The 14,781-nt window shown below is 49.9% G+C and overlaps 1 protein-coding gene across 2 annotated transcripts; it reads left to right on the top strand.

Annotated features, from left to right (window-relative positions):
* The first annotated feature begins 6,520 nt into the window (after window positions 1-6,520).
* Window positions 6,521-9,119, top strand: LOC120675988 (protein SAR DEFICIENT 1-like). Of its 2 annotated transcripts, none has more exons than XM_039957191.1 (6): window positions 6,521-6,777; window positions 6,873-6,948; window positions 7,059-7,754; window positions 7,861-8,052; window positions 8,144-8,258; window positions 8,377-9,119. In XM_039957191.1, the coding sequence occupies exons 1-6, from the start codon at window positions 6,689-6,691 to the stop codon at window positions 8,541-8,543; spliced, it is 1,335 nt and encodes a 444-aa protein (XP_039813125.1). In that variant the 5' UTR covers window positions 6,521-6,688; the 3' UTR covers window positions 8,544-9,119. The 2 variants fall into 2 exon arrangements, with proteins under 2 accessions (XP_039813125.1, XP_039813127.1); XM_039957193.1 differs by having other exon boundaries at window positions 6,533-6,777; window positions 8,147-8,258.
* Window positions 9,120-14,781: the final 5,662 nt, after the last annotated feature.

Genomic DNA, 14,781 nt, shown 5'->3' with positions numbered 1-14,781 from the left:
AATTGTTATTGTTCGCTCAACAAGACCTTTCTGGTTCTTTTGGACTTTTGGTTTTTGTGAGGGATCTCAACACGACCTTGCCATTCTCTGAAGACTGAAGTGCTCATACATACTGGTCCTTTGCTTGATCTTCATCTCCAACTTTACCCGTTGCATTTGCATGATAAACTGAATGTTTGCTCTCTTACACACACATGTCGTTCTGTTTGGCTGGCTATGTCTGGTAGCTGGTGTTGATTTATTGTCAGATAAAAATACTGCTAGCTGATTGTTGGCTAGTGGCTGATGCTGATTTGGTGTAATGCTGATTTGGTGTGAAAGTAAATCAATGTTGACTGACTGGCCGGCTGACAATGCGTGTCAATCAGCCTACGATATGATTATAATTCTCCGTTTGAGGAAGTTATATTCTGGATCCGTGCGCCGTAATAGAATCGGCATAGGCGCCATCGATGTGCACCACCATGAATCGATAGACGCGCGTCGAAGTCTCCACGCGTCGTAAGACTGACATGGCGATTCTGCCCAAGATGGCGACAGGCACGAGCATGAGCTCCAACCACCCTCCAACGGCGACAACGATTTGCCCGCAGGAAATCCCAATCGCAGTCAGATAGTACTTCAGATTTGTCCACTGCAATTGTTAAACAAAAACCCATCTGCTATCATATTTTTGCATTCAAATTTTCAACCAAAAAACAGAGATGCTATCTCTATTTTTTTCTCTAGATTCCTTCACCATTTGTACAATTCATCTTGACGCGCGCGCGCGAGAGAGGTTATACAAGTCTACAACGCGCTTTCTGACCGGAGCTCCATGGTGCCCAGATCTTCTGTTCCTCAAGTGCAGGGACACCGGTTTGTTTCTGGTTCCTTCTGAAAGCAATCCATGTTTCAGTTTTGGCCTCCAACAAATCAGCAATGGCTTCTCTGCAGAGTAGACGAGTGATGGTCACATGCCGGGCTACACGGTGGGCCTCTCAGATTTCATCATGGCGTTGGGGTCCTTCGAAACCATCGCAAGACTTGGGAGCATTGGCAAGTCAAGGTCTTCTCTGCTCCCCGGCCTACGTGTAACGCGTTCTCCCATTATTGTATCCTCCTTGGCGCCAATAGGCGCCGGATCCGTCGTGTCAAGGAACCGCGTTACCGCCAAGTTTTCAACTATTTTTTATTTGAGAAGAGGAGAGGGAGGATGGCTTGTGTTTCGGCAAATCAACTGCTCCGGTCTAGTTTAGTTTATCTCGACAACTTTAGTTTATGTGATCATATTGTAGGTCTTCCTGTATGGTCATGGCTCTAGGTCTAGTCATGGCATCGAACTATGTAGCTAGTAGACTGACGTGTTAGTTCTTCTTCTCCTTAAAAAAACAATTTGGAAGAAAGAGATAGTACTTGTATTTGAATGGAGGAGATAGTTTTTTTTTTGCGAGAGGGAAGACTGTATTAAACTGAAAAGTTACAGTACATCCCTGCCTTTTTGCAGAGAACACCCTGGAAGAAAGAAAAATAACGCACGCACACTAGGAAGTCCTCAAGACCATCTTCTTCACCGGTACCTCCGGTCCGCCACCGAAGTCCGGCCATCTCCTCCATCCGCCTCGTCGAGGAACCCCAAAGCTTTGGTAATGCTGCAAGAGCCCGCGCCATGACACCACAACGCTTTGATTTCGTTGAAAGAACATCAGCAGTTCCACCGAAAAGAAGGAAGGAGGATTGAATCCGCCACCGGTGACCTCGCCGGCCGGAAGAGGAATCCACGACCACCGCGAGCAACAGCAGCCCGGAAGAAACTCCCACCGTAGGGGAAACTTGCTGCCTCCCTTTCGCAAAGCAGACAGAAAGAAAGCTCACACTCACCTCACCGGCGATACCGCAGCCGGAGAAGTAGAGGAGCAGGAACAAAAGCCTCCCAGCATCATCGATGTAGAAGATGCCGATGCCGACACCAGCTCCGCCATCGTAGACATCGACGAACTGAAGCAGCAGAGCAGACCTCATCCAACCGCCGGAGATGATGCCTGCTCTAGATCTGAGAGCAAGCAACCCAGCAGAGGCATCCACCCTCGCCGGCCTCGCAGATCCCTCGCCCAGCACGCCGCCATGGGCGCCGTCAGCTACGGAGGAGGGCTCGAGGAGGATTATTCGCCGACACAGCAGCAGCACCGCCGCTAGCAGCAACAACAAAAGCTTCATCGCCATGAAAGGCGGCAAGCAAACCCTAGGAGAAACTAGATACTAGCTACCCTATACAAGCTCGCACGGCAAGGGGCAGATCCCCCGTCTCCCATCCCCGGCAAGCTGCCGGAGACGAAGGAGACAAGGGGATCGACGTAATCGCCGCCGAGAAACTCGAGTCGCCTGTTTTCGCCTCTCCCGCGACTGTAGCAAGGGGAAAACAGACACGGGCTCTTAAATGGATGAGATAGTTGACATTTGAAAGGGAGATCTGGACCCGGGATCACGCGAGATGGCGGTTAAAACGCGTCTTTTGATGGCAGTTAAAACGCGTCTTTTGATGCCCCACTGCATCTTAATTTTAGAGGAAGATGCTTACAAGATGGTTTTAGATTCGGAGACACTTCAAATCAAAGCAGTTTCAGTCCATATATTGTTGCAAGGTTGTTGACCCAACAATGCAGAACCAAATTAGTAATGCAGGTAGGCTACATTAGTTGCAATTTAATTCTTTTTTAGAGAAAGGAATCAAAGCATTGATTTAGACAGTTTTTAGAATCGTTGGCAGGTGTGTCGTTAGAGTTGATCTTTGTTAAGATGTGTGTCAGTGTGTTAGTTGGAGCATCTTGGTCTCATGAAAAGGGCCATCAGTTAGTTTAGTTACTCGGTAGCAAGGACAGGATGCTCTGATTGAAAACGGTTAGGTTCCTGGAAATGCTAGTCCTCCTTGGGCTGCATGTTACTAGTTGCTTTTGGCTCAAATTTGGCCTCACAATTATGTGGATTTCATGCAAAGACACCTTCTTGAAAATTTTACTTTTCTTATATCCATGTACTTTGAGGTCGACTTTAATTTTTAACTTTCTGTTTTTATAAAGATGGCTTGGGCTGCATGTTACTGGTTGTTTTTGTTTAAGCTTTAGCTCACATTTCCAGCTCAAGTTAGTGTTCGTTCAAAATTTTGAAGAGAGTATGCTACTTGAGTATGGGACTGAAAAAATTTAGCCATATCAGTATTCAGGCCATTACAGATCGATTAGTTTTTTTAGAATACCAACTATTTGCAAAAAATAATAAATTTAACAACACCCAGTAGCAAAGGCAGAATATTACTCATATGTGATTGGACAGGTTTTTAGTTTCCACGAAAGAGCAGTCCTCCTTTGTCCAGGATTTGATCTTTTATCTAGCCCGAAATTTGGCGTCACAATTCAAAAGTTTTCAAGCAAGGACACCTTCTTGACAATTACCCAATCTTATTATTGTTGTTCTTTAGTAGCTGAGCCAAAAGTCAGTCAGTCGGCGGCGCTACCGCCGCCAAAACTTCAGTTCTTCAGCTCGCAGCCCCCTCACCCAATTACATTATAAATGGAAGTTTATCAGAATTTTCGAGCCTAATTAACTACTAAGAGAATCCAGTGCTTAGGATGGGTGGGATCTAGCCATATCTCCCTGATTCAGGCCTTGATGAAATAGACGTTCTCCAAAGCAGTTACCCGGAAGACAATCCAAACCGGTCTGTTCTGAGGAAAAAATGTCAAAAGAAAGTGCTCGTGTGGTGCCTGTTTTTCAAGGGACGGTCCATGCATCCAAGGTTTAGAAATTCAGTTTCATGCCGGTGCGTGTTATTTTACTCCTACATACAGATTACATACTGGAAAATAAAGTGATACTACTCACTCTGTGGCAAAAGAATACTTGTCGTCTGTAATATTTTCATAATCTTCTAGATATAGCTTTGCCTATTTTTCTATAAAGAACATATTGATAAAAATCTAAGATGTTTACAAAAATTTCAAAAATATGATTTTTATGTTAAAAATAAACAACTTTGCCTATTTTTATGTCAGGTGGAATTTAGAAAGTTGACTGTATCTTGTCTCAAACATCAAGTGTTTATTATCCAAGTACTTTGGACTTCGGCCAATGTCTTCCTATCATGACGGCTACATGAAATTTTTTCTTGAAGTGAATAGCAGTCACCGCCCCCACCCCCGCGTTGCTCCCGCAAGGCGACCGGGGGACTCCCCCACGCCGCCGTCCCTAACCACAGCCGCCTCCTTCACTCCCTCGCCGTCGCCCGAGCAGGCCTCCGGAAGCCCGGCGGCCGGCGAGGAAGGCGACGGCGGGGTGACTCAGCCAGTGGGGGACTCGGGTGCCGGGGCGGGATGGCATTTGCGGCCCTCGGCATTGCGGCGCGCCGGTCCGTCGGGGTCTTGTCGGCGCGGATCCGGCCTGGCTGCGGGCGGATCCGGCCCTCGCGCCGCCGGATCTGCTGGCGCCGGCCGGACTTCCGCCAGTGCCGGCCTTGGCGGCGGACGGGGGGGCGTGGCGGAGTGGCGCATCCGCGACGCCCCCGCGGGTCTTCTCCTCCACTTTGCTGCTGGCGCAGCCGCAGCCGTGGTGCCGTGGGGGGCGGGAGTTGGAGGTGCCGACGTCCGCGGTGGGGATCCGTCGAGGAGGTTTTGGCCGGCGATGGCGACGGCGTCGGTGAGCTCCTCGTGCGGAGGTACGGCCTGGCTCCTTCCTTTGCTGCGGCGGAGGAGCGTGGGGCCCGGCGCGGCAGGTGTGCCAGCGGCGCCATGGTGTCGCGGCCGGCGGCGGCCTGCCTAGTGTGGTCAGCTGCGCCGTGGTGGCGGCGGCCGGCGACGACTAGGCGCCGGCAGCCTGCGGCGCCTCGGTGGCACGGCGGGCTTTTCACTAGGCCTCCTGTGGGCAGGCCTCGTGCCTGCTTGCAGCACCTTGACTGGCGCCGGCGTGCTGCGTGGCCATGGCAGTGTTCGGGTGGTGGGTGCATGCGGTGGGACTGCGTCAATGGTGCCGCGGGTTGCTCGTTCGGAGGGGGTGGCTGTCGACGCAGCTGTGCGGCTGCCAGTGCAGCTGGCGCGTCGTTGCCCCTCTGGAGGCGTGGTCGCGGGGTGACGCATTTTCGACGACGGTGGTAGCTGGCAACAGGATCATCGAGGCCCGGTGTTTCGTTTGGAGGGGGTACCTTTGGGCGAAAGCCTTTACGACGGCGACGCCTGTGGGCGCCGTTTTTCCCCATTGGGGGCATCGTACTTTCTCCCCCTCTCGCGTCTTCCTCCAGGGGTGAAAACCCTGTCCTTCTTGGACGTGCGACGATGGCATTTTCGACGTCGTGCCCTTGTTGAAGGCGTCGCACCTGAAAGTCATTGTGGCCTTGATGGTTGTCTTCGATGGTCGGCCACCACCTTTGGGTGGCCGCCTGGCGGGCGGGGCCAAATCCGGTGACGTGAAGTCGGGGATGTAGCTCGGCAACGATGACACGGGGCGGACTGTCCTTCGTCCGTGGGAGGTTGTTGCCGGTGTGGTCGGCGGTCATTGGGGATGGGGCCTTGGTTCTGCTGCAGGAATTCGGAGCTGCTCTTCGCGCTGCGTTCGAGCTCGGCAACGATGACCTACGTGACCTCGGCCCTTTGCCAACCCGGTGGTGGTCGTCAGGGGTTTGCTTCGGGAAGTCGGAGCTGCTGGTTTCTAACCAGCTCGGCAACGATGACTCGTTGCAGTGTTCTGTTGTACCGCGGCACTTGGGTGGGTTAGTCATCCAGTGGTTTGGCTAACCTTTCTTGTACATTAAACTTCTATTTCCCTCTTAATTGAAAGGCAGAGCTCCTGCCATTTACTTCAAATTTTTTTTGAACCAATGAAACTCGATGAGTGTGTGTTTCTATTGGTAAAACAGAGAAATACAAGATTATGTTCCTATGGGGTCATAACCATGCAACGAAACAAAAAAAGAAAATCACAAAAACAACACCGACGGATTGAATTGAGGCATCAACATGCACCGAACTCAAAATTCGTAAGCGGTGAAAAAACATCCAGAATGATTAAAAACACACGCATTGTTTTAAACGTAAAAGCACACATTTTTAGAAAACAAACAAGAGTACAAGACTATAACAAGAGAAAAACAATTCCAGCAGCAAAATCAAAAAATTATTTGCACTTTTCCATAAAAAATGAAAAAAAAAAACATTTTGCTGGGTGGGTTCATCAAGAGAACGTATACGGTATACCACCACGTCGACAAGAAAAAGTTTCGCTGTAGGCGTGGCGGCCGCTTTGTGATGAACCGGCGGACCGACCTCCGATCCGCAGATATTCCATGCCGGCGCCGGCGCCGTCGAGCAGATTGGCGACGGAGAAGGTCGAGTTGACGGACCTCCCTGCGTCCATGACATCGGAAGATGACGTCAAGCGCTACTCCGAGATGAACTGCCCTTCCTCCCACCTTCCTCCCTCCCCGAGCGCACTGTGCGAGCCCGGGCCCGCATTGCGGCTGCCTATATAACCAGTGGCCGGCGCTACCGTGCAACCTGCCCAAACCACCCCGAACCGGCAAACCCACACAAATCCTCTCCTCCTCCTCGAGCAGCCCAGTTAATCACTGCATCACCTTGTCTCCCCTCTCGAAGAAATAGCTTCCGGACCCTCCTCCAGCGCGCGAACGAAGAGGTGAACGGCGATCCCTGGGAGGATAGCAACAATGGCAGCGAAGCGGCTCCACGACGGGTACGGGCACGACGGCGACCAGCCCGACGACAAGCGGATTCGCCGCCTGCCCTCCTTCTCGACGTACGGCGAGCTGCCTCGTGCTCCTCTGTTCTGCTAAAGGCCAATTGGCAATTCGTTTGTTCAGCCTGACTGACACTGTCGCCGTTGAATTCCAGGGTGATCCGGGAGGCGATGATGCAGAAGCACTTGACGAACCTGTTCAGGATTCTCGAGCCCCTCCTCCGCCGCGTGGTGAGCAGCAGCAGCAGCAGCAGCAGCTCGATTCCCCCATTCGCCATTTCCTCGTCGAGCTAAGCTACCCGTTCTTGTTCTGATTGCTCTGTTTCCTCGTGGACGTTCAGGTGCAGGAGGAGCTCCAGGCGGGGCTGATGCAGAGCCCGCGCTACATCGAGAGGTCCCCGGCGACGCCGCCCGCCGAGCGCCCGGCGTGGAAGCTGGCGTTCCGGACCCCGCCGCAGCTGCCGATCTTCACGGGCAGCAAGATCGAGGACGCCAGCGGCGCCCCGCTGGAGATCGTCCTCGTGGACACGGACACGGGGTCCCCCGCCGCGCTCCCGCAGGCGCTGCGCGTCGAGCTGGTCCCGCTCTTCGGGGACTTCCTGCAGGACGGCCGCGAGGACTGGGCCCCCGAGGAGTTCCAGAAGGAGATCGTGAAGGAGCGCGAGGGCAAGCGCCCGCTCCTCACCGGCGACGTCAACCTCACCATGCGGGAGGGCCGCGCCACGGTGGGCGAGCTCCAGTTCACGGACAACTCGTCGTGGGTCCGCTGCCGCAAGTTCCGCATCGGCGTCCGCGTCGTGCCCGGCAGCTACGACGGCGCCAGGATCCAGGAGGCCATGACGGAGGCCTTCGTCGTCAGGGACCACCGCGGCGAGCTCTACCGAAAGCACTACCCCCCCGTCCTTGGCGACGACGTCTGGAGGCTCGAGAAGATCGGGAAGGAAGGCGCGTTCCACCGGAAGCTGAGGAACAACAACGTCGTCACCGTCCAGGAGTTCGTCAGGATGCTCATGGTAAAGCCCGACGAGCTGCGCGCGGTAAGCTTCCAAACTTTTTTTTTCACGAGCTGGTCCGCAGAGCTCCGTAGGCTCTCGCCGCCGTTCTGGTTCTGATGGGCTGCTCTGTTTCGTTCCGTGGTTTCAGATTCTGGGCGAGGGCATGACCGACCGCATGTGGGAGGTGACCACGAACCACGCCAGGACCTGCGAACCCGACGACAAGGTGTACGTCTACGCCGGGCCGCACGGCACCATCTACGTGAACTCCGTCTTCAAGCTCGTGAGGGTCGAGATCGGCGGCGTGGAGTGGCCGCTGCAGCAGCTGAGGGGCCATGCGGTGAGTCTACCCTGCCCTTGCCGTCGTCGGAGCAGAACGCCGGAGCTCCGTGGATTCCTTCTTCTCTGACACCTAGCCGTTCCGGTTCCAGAAGATGATTGTGCAGCAGCTGATGCTGGAGGCGTACGAGCAGCGCCACAGCCTCCAGGAGGCCGAAGCCTTCATGCTCCACGGCCACGCCGCAAACAACGTTCCACTGCTGCAGAGTAAGTGTCTGAAACTCTGAACTGAATGAACTAACTGAACAGACACCACAACAAAACAAAGTTTTGCCTTGCGTTGCGATTCCTCTGCTCTAACACCTTGTGCTCGGGCAACCTGCAGATGCAGCACATGTCGCGGCGCCGGCGCCTGCGGAGACACCGCTGTGGTACCAGAACGGCCCGGAGATCGAGTTCCCGGCGCCGGTCGTCGACGACGTGGTCTCCATTCCCCAAGCCAACAGCTTCGGCTACCAGTGGCCTGGCCAAGTGTTCCACATGCCAGGTTAAGAATTGCACTGGGAAAGGCCCCCAAAAATTGAGATCTTCAGAAAGTAACTCTAGTGAAGATCACTTGCAAGGTTCCAAGCTTCCAGCTCTAGGATGTACATTAACCAATACGTCTGTCTCTGTCTGTCCACGGAAGTGTGTGGTCGGTCGGTCTGCTGTGTATTAAGTAACGGCAGGGTTTAAGGGTAGGTGAACTTGAGCGGCCCTTCCGCTGCGTCGCTAAGCATGCGCCCGAGCATCGGCCGCGAGCAGCGAGAAGAGGCGACCAAGTGCAAAAATTCTTTGGTTTAATTCGTATCCTTTGTTGTAAATTCCTCAGTTTCTCGTTCTGTTCTGCCTGCTGGTCGAGTAGCGCTCTGCTCTGAGATGTTTTGCTCTCAAGGAGCTGCATGTAAATGTAATGGAAGGGCAGCGATTCTTGGGCAGGAGAACGAGTGTGGTATGCCTGCAAGGGCTGTAGAACTTGTTGTGTAAACAGACAGTTCTGCTTTTTTTTTCTTTAACATTTTCACAAGTTTTTTGTGTCCTGTAAACATCAAGGTCGTGATAATAAAGGAAGGAAGCTGCCTTTTTGTACATAACAAAAACAAGTCTTTGAGATGTCCGGACTCCGGGTCTCTGATGTTTCAATATTTTGCATTGTGGTGGCAATGGGATGATGCCTGAAGGTGAGACAAACACTTGACCTACAGTGCTGCGTGGGGTTTTCAGTGAAAAATCCAGAAAAAAAAAAAAGCTCTAGTCAATTATCCTGTTGTTGCGCGCCTCTTCCTATACACAAATACTATGGAGAAACCAATGGAGAAGAGTAGCCAGGTGGATAACGCGTGGGACAAGTCAAAATCTCAAGCCTGCGCGTGAGATCAGAAAGGGAAACTTAATTTAGTTCTTCGTGATGTACTTAGAAAAACTCTTGCAAGAAAAAAACATTCAGTCACCAGTCTTGGCTCCTGGTAGCATCAACCACCCAAATTTCTAGGCAGTAGATTTTCAAAAAATGCACGAAATATTAGTTCATCAACCATGCTCAGGCAGGGGTAGTAATTTGAGAGACATAATGAAAGGAATCGGGTGCTCTAGCCTAAAAGGGGAGGGGTGAATTAGGCACTAATAAAAACTTTGACCTATGGCTCCAACTAGTTTGCACAAAACTTAAACTAAAACAAGCTATCTAGATGTGCAACTAGGTTGTTCTAGTGTGAAACCCCTATCCCAAAAGAGTTATGCACCATATAGCCTTTCCTAACAAGAAACTACTATATGAAAGTAAAGGCACAAAGGTTGCAAGTAATAAATGCGGAAGCTTAAAGAGCGGGATAGGAGATAGCAAACTCTTGACGCGGGTGTTTATCTCGTGGTTCGGTTAGCCACAAAGGCACACCTACATCCACGTTGTTGTAGCACTCACTAAGAGTATTGCTACTCGGCTACCAAGTCTCTTCCGTGAACACAATCACGGTCACCTTGGCCCCGGGTTCCACTAAGGAGCTTCTCCACAAAGGATGGGGGTCTCCACGTCCCCCGCACAAAGATGTCGTCGCCGCTCCACACCAAGTCGGAGGGTCGATGACGTTGCCGGCGAGCTTCACGCTCCAAGGTGCCAGCGCACCAAGCTCTTATTTTGGTTCACTAGAGAACCACAGCACAAAGGCTCAAGGCCTTGCAATCACACTCACTAAGAGCTAACCTTTACACAACACTCTCAAAGTGTGCTAAGGGCTAAGGATATGATCTTGATGCTTTTGTATGGCTTGGAGATGTTCTTGGGTGTGTGTGCGATGTCCAGCAACTCCAGCAATCTTCAAATGGCCGGGGTGAGGCGTATATATAGACCACCAAGTCTTGTAGCCGTTGCTCCAACGGTCAGCTGAAAATCTGCGTATCACCGGAAGAACCGATGCCTCTGGCAGGGGTAGCGTCGGTTCTTCCGGTCACTCATAAACCGAAGTAGCCGTTGAAGTCCTGACAGCTGATGCAGTGACCACCGGTTGAACCGATGCTTTGTTCCGATGCATCACCGGTTCATCCGATGCTTTAAGAATCTTCTCCTGACAGCTGACGTCATTACACCAATGGTATGCACCGATGCTTCACCGGTTCAACCGGTGCTGAAGAATCTTCTCCTGGGGTCTTGACATCGTCTCTGGAACATAGGACGCCCAATTCACCGATGCCCCCTTTTTTTGACCCGTCGGTTCAACCGGTGCCTAGGCTGACTTGGCTTTGATTTCCTTCTGCACCAAACTTCATAGCGCCGGTTCTTCTGCACCAAACTTCTGCACCAAACTTCGGGCCTTGCTACGCCTATCTTCTCTTTCTTTTTGTCATCACTTGAACCTAAAAGGCTGAGAATGATCATCTTAATAATCATATTAGTCCAAGTGTTGTGTTGTCATTCGATCACCAAAATCACTCGAAATGGCATAAATGGTGCCATGTTCGTTACACATAAGTATTACAAATTCACTAAAAATATGGTCCTAGTTAATCAAGCATTCCAGATTGTTTACCTAGATCTCATTTGTGAAATATTCTAATATAGTTTTTCGGTTCGTAAAAGAAACTATATGTGTTAGAAATTCTAAAGACAAGATTAATGGCTAGTTAATAATCAAGATTGCTTACTTATGGTTACAATACAACCATAATATTCTAACATACCTCTCTCATCGTTAAATATCCTAGTTAATATTCACGATTTCTTACATTGATCTCTTTGCTTACCGTAGAAATATGTAATTTAGAATAAATGTTAGTGTACTCTAGGATATATTTTTAAAATGATAGATGTTGGTAATTTAGATGAAGATTTTGGAGTTATTTTAGGTCATTTTTAAGAATGTTACTTTAGATTATTTCCTTATAAAATAATAGGTGGGTAGGGTTTACCTTACACTATTTTCACAATTACTTAGGTGGGTAATTTTTTTATAAAACATTATTGGTCAAATAGCTATGATTATTAGAATGTGCTAGATTGAGATCAAGATGATTCTGATGAGTCCGTCACTAAAGGAGCATGGCCAAACTCATTTTGCTTAGGTTGTGAAGTCTACCTCATTTTCTATCATCCCTATCACATTTGCAGTGCCAGATCTAGGGGGAGGGGGGTTAGGGGGACCCAAGCCCCCCTACCTCCCCGTCTCCAGTAGAGTCTAAAAATGACAGACTAGAATCAATAGTAAAATACACAAAACAGTTTGACGGCTAGCTGAGGGTGACGGGGCTCACCTTACATTACAGGACGAACGTTAGAGCGGTCTCTACAACTAGCGAAAGGATCAGCCACCAATGCGGAATAGGCACAGGTAGTCCATGGTGACTGGCGGCGGCGAGATCACCTGCCTTTGCCACCTCCCCCACTAATTTTGGTATCATATCCGAGTGTGTCCCATCATATGCTCGCCTGTAGGCTCACGCAGCTACTGTGGCAACTGAACTAAATAGCATGCCAAGTGCGTTATCCACTTCGGGTGACTTCCACGTGGTAGTGCCAGTCATATTGCATTAAGCGAGGGGAGTCACCTCATTTTCTGTCATCCCGATCACATTTGCAGTGCAAGATCTAGGGAGGGCTAGGGAGCTCAAGCCCCCTGCCTCCCGAAGATCAATGGATACCTCCTAATCCTTGTCAGTGCAGGATCACTGCCTCCTCCGCCCAGGCTCTGCATATGGCTAAGGAACCAATATCTCCCTAGAGAGTGACTAGACGCTCGGCTGCCGAACTGATCGGCACAACCCTATTATTACCTTATAAAATGCGATTTGAGGACTCCACTCGTCACTCCACACCATTTAGAACGCACACCACTTGGAAAGAAACCAGACAGTCACTTAGAACAACTGTAAGTATGGCAGGTGCTAACGCTTGGGAGACAACTGAAGTTCAGATGTCGCTTGCCACAGTGGTTACAATAGGAGAGCGTTCTAGGGTCATTGGCCCAATAGGACATATGCGGGACTTATCCCCAGGCTAGTGGGGAAGGCAGTGATGGCAGGCGGCATCATGGCCACCTCCACCACCACATACCCTTGTGTCTTCATAATCGAGGGGCTCACTCTCTCGCTTGTCGCTAACTCGTTGTACCCTCACGTATTTAGGTGTACGCAATATACTAATATGCAGTATAGTTTATAACACATAAATAAAATATGGTATATTGGACGAACCAATCCAATACAAATAGGAAGGATTTAGGAGGGTGCACGGGGGGCTCCGGCCCACCTACTACCCAAAAACACCATTGCAAACAAAGAAGGTAGACGAGGAGAAGAGACAAAAAAAAAGAAGTGGAGATGAAGGAGGAATAAGAAGCAAGCCTCCTTAAATTTCATTAATGTATACAGGAGGGGGGCTGGAGTCCCCTACCCATGTATCCCTATTTTGTCCATGTGGCGCTACTATTTACCATTAACAGAGCTTGCACGTCTTCTTCTCCCTCCCTCCAGCCCTACCCTGCATGTACACCCAAGTCGTACTCTCTCTCTCTCTCTCTCTCTCTCTCTCTCTCTCTCTCGCTCTCTCTCTCGCGCGCGCACGCGCTTGGAAAAGTGGTTTTCCATTAACTCAAAGGCTCAGCGCAGCATCCGCAATACAACTCGGGACACCATCCCATGACAGAACAACCTCATGGGAACACGAACACCCCCAAAGCAGCAAGCGCATAGGCTACTTTGTTAGATCTAGGAGCAAAGACAAATTGAAAAGATGAAAAACTACCCTAGATTAGTTGCTCCAGCTCATAGATCATTCCTCCAGCAGGGGCAAGCCGATACAAATCGTCCTCCATGGCTTGTTTCAAGATGAGATAATCTGTTTCAAAGATCACATTGCATATACCTCTTTCCACTGCCACCCGAGCTCCCTCTGAACAGGCTATCACTGCTGCTTGCATAGCATCCCTCAGGCGAGCTAGCTTGCCAGCAGCATCATGTATTACCTCACCTTCCTCGTTTCTGATAACAAAACCCTACCCTCCTTGGCCTTTGGTAGCTATAAATGAACCATCAGAGTTTATCTTAAGGAAATCTCTTGGAGGTTTGCTCCAGGTTTGTACTGGGCTGGCCACCTTCTGCTTCCGCACTTTGTTTAAGTTCAAAAACTCTGTTGCTGCCGACTAAATAACAAAGGATTTCCTCTTCTCCCCCTATCTCACTCTGTTTCTTTCATTCCACCACTTCCATAACAGGACGATGATTTTCATTTGCACTTCGGAATCCAACTTCAGAATACGGCTTAGAACCTGTGTGGCCGAAGCACATTCAGCCACTGTTTTTCTCTCCTATGATAGATACACCTCCTCCCATAGATGCTTGACATGCTTGCACTTGAAAAATAGGTGGGCTCCATCTTCTGTACTTCTGCGGCAAATCACACCTCTCGTATCAATATACATTCCCCTCCTCTCCAAATTCCTTCTCAGTGCTAGGCTGTTATGGCCAAAACACCACAGGAAGTGTCTAATCTTCCCCAGGCATTCTATCCTCCATAGTTTCTTCTACTCTAATTCAGGATAGGAGGTGCCACTTGATGATGATGCCACCCCTCTACGACTATTTCCTCTCTCGTGGTCACGTTGAATTCTGTAGGCCGACTGAATAGAGAACATGTCCTTACTATCTTTGCGCCAAGCTACCACATCAGTGAGACCCACAAGAACTGGGATTGACAGTATCGTTTCCACATCTTGCAGCCAAAAGATCTCTCGGATCAGTTTTATATCCCATTCTTCAGTGATAGGGTTGATTAACTCCTCAACCTTCGACATAATAGTATGCCCCTTTGGTGTAACTAGTTTTGTTTGACAAGTCTCTTGGCAACCATAGATTTGTCCAAATATTTATGCTTGTTCCATTCCCCATTCTCCATACTACACATCTCTGCAGTACCTCAATTCATTTTATAATGCTCCTCCACGTGTATGATGCATTCACCCCTGCTGTAGCCTGCAACAAATTTCCATTTGGGTAGTATTTTGCTCTGAAGACACGAGCACATAAGGAGTCAAGGTTCTACAATAGCCTCCATCCCTGCTTGGTATCCCTAAAGCCCAAGCCACCCTCTTCATTAGGATCGGTCAACTTACTCCAATTAATCCAGTGCATCTTATTCTCTTTCTCCATATTGCTCCACCAATACTTACATATCATGGAGTTGATTTCATCACACAACTCTTTTGTTATATCAAAACATCCCATCGCAAAGGTAGGAATTGCTTGAGCCACAACTTTAACTAGA

This window comes from Panicum virgatum, chromosome 5N (genome assembly GCF_016808335.1).
Source record: "Panicum virgatum strain AP13 chromosome 5N, P.virgatum_v5, whole genome shotgun sequence".
In the NCBI taxonomy this organism is placed as follows: Eukaryota; Viridiplantae; Streptophyta; class Magnoliopsida; order Poales; family Poaceae; genus Panicum; species Panicum virgatum.
This window is presented reverse-complemented; position numbering and strand designations above follow the sequence as displayed.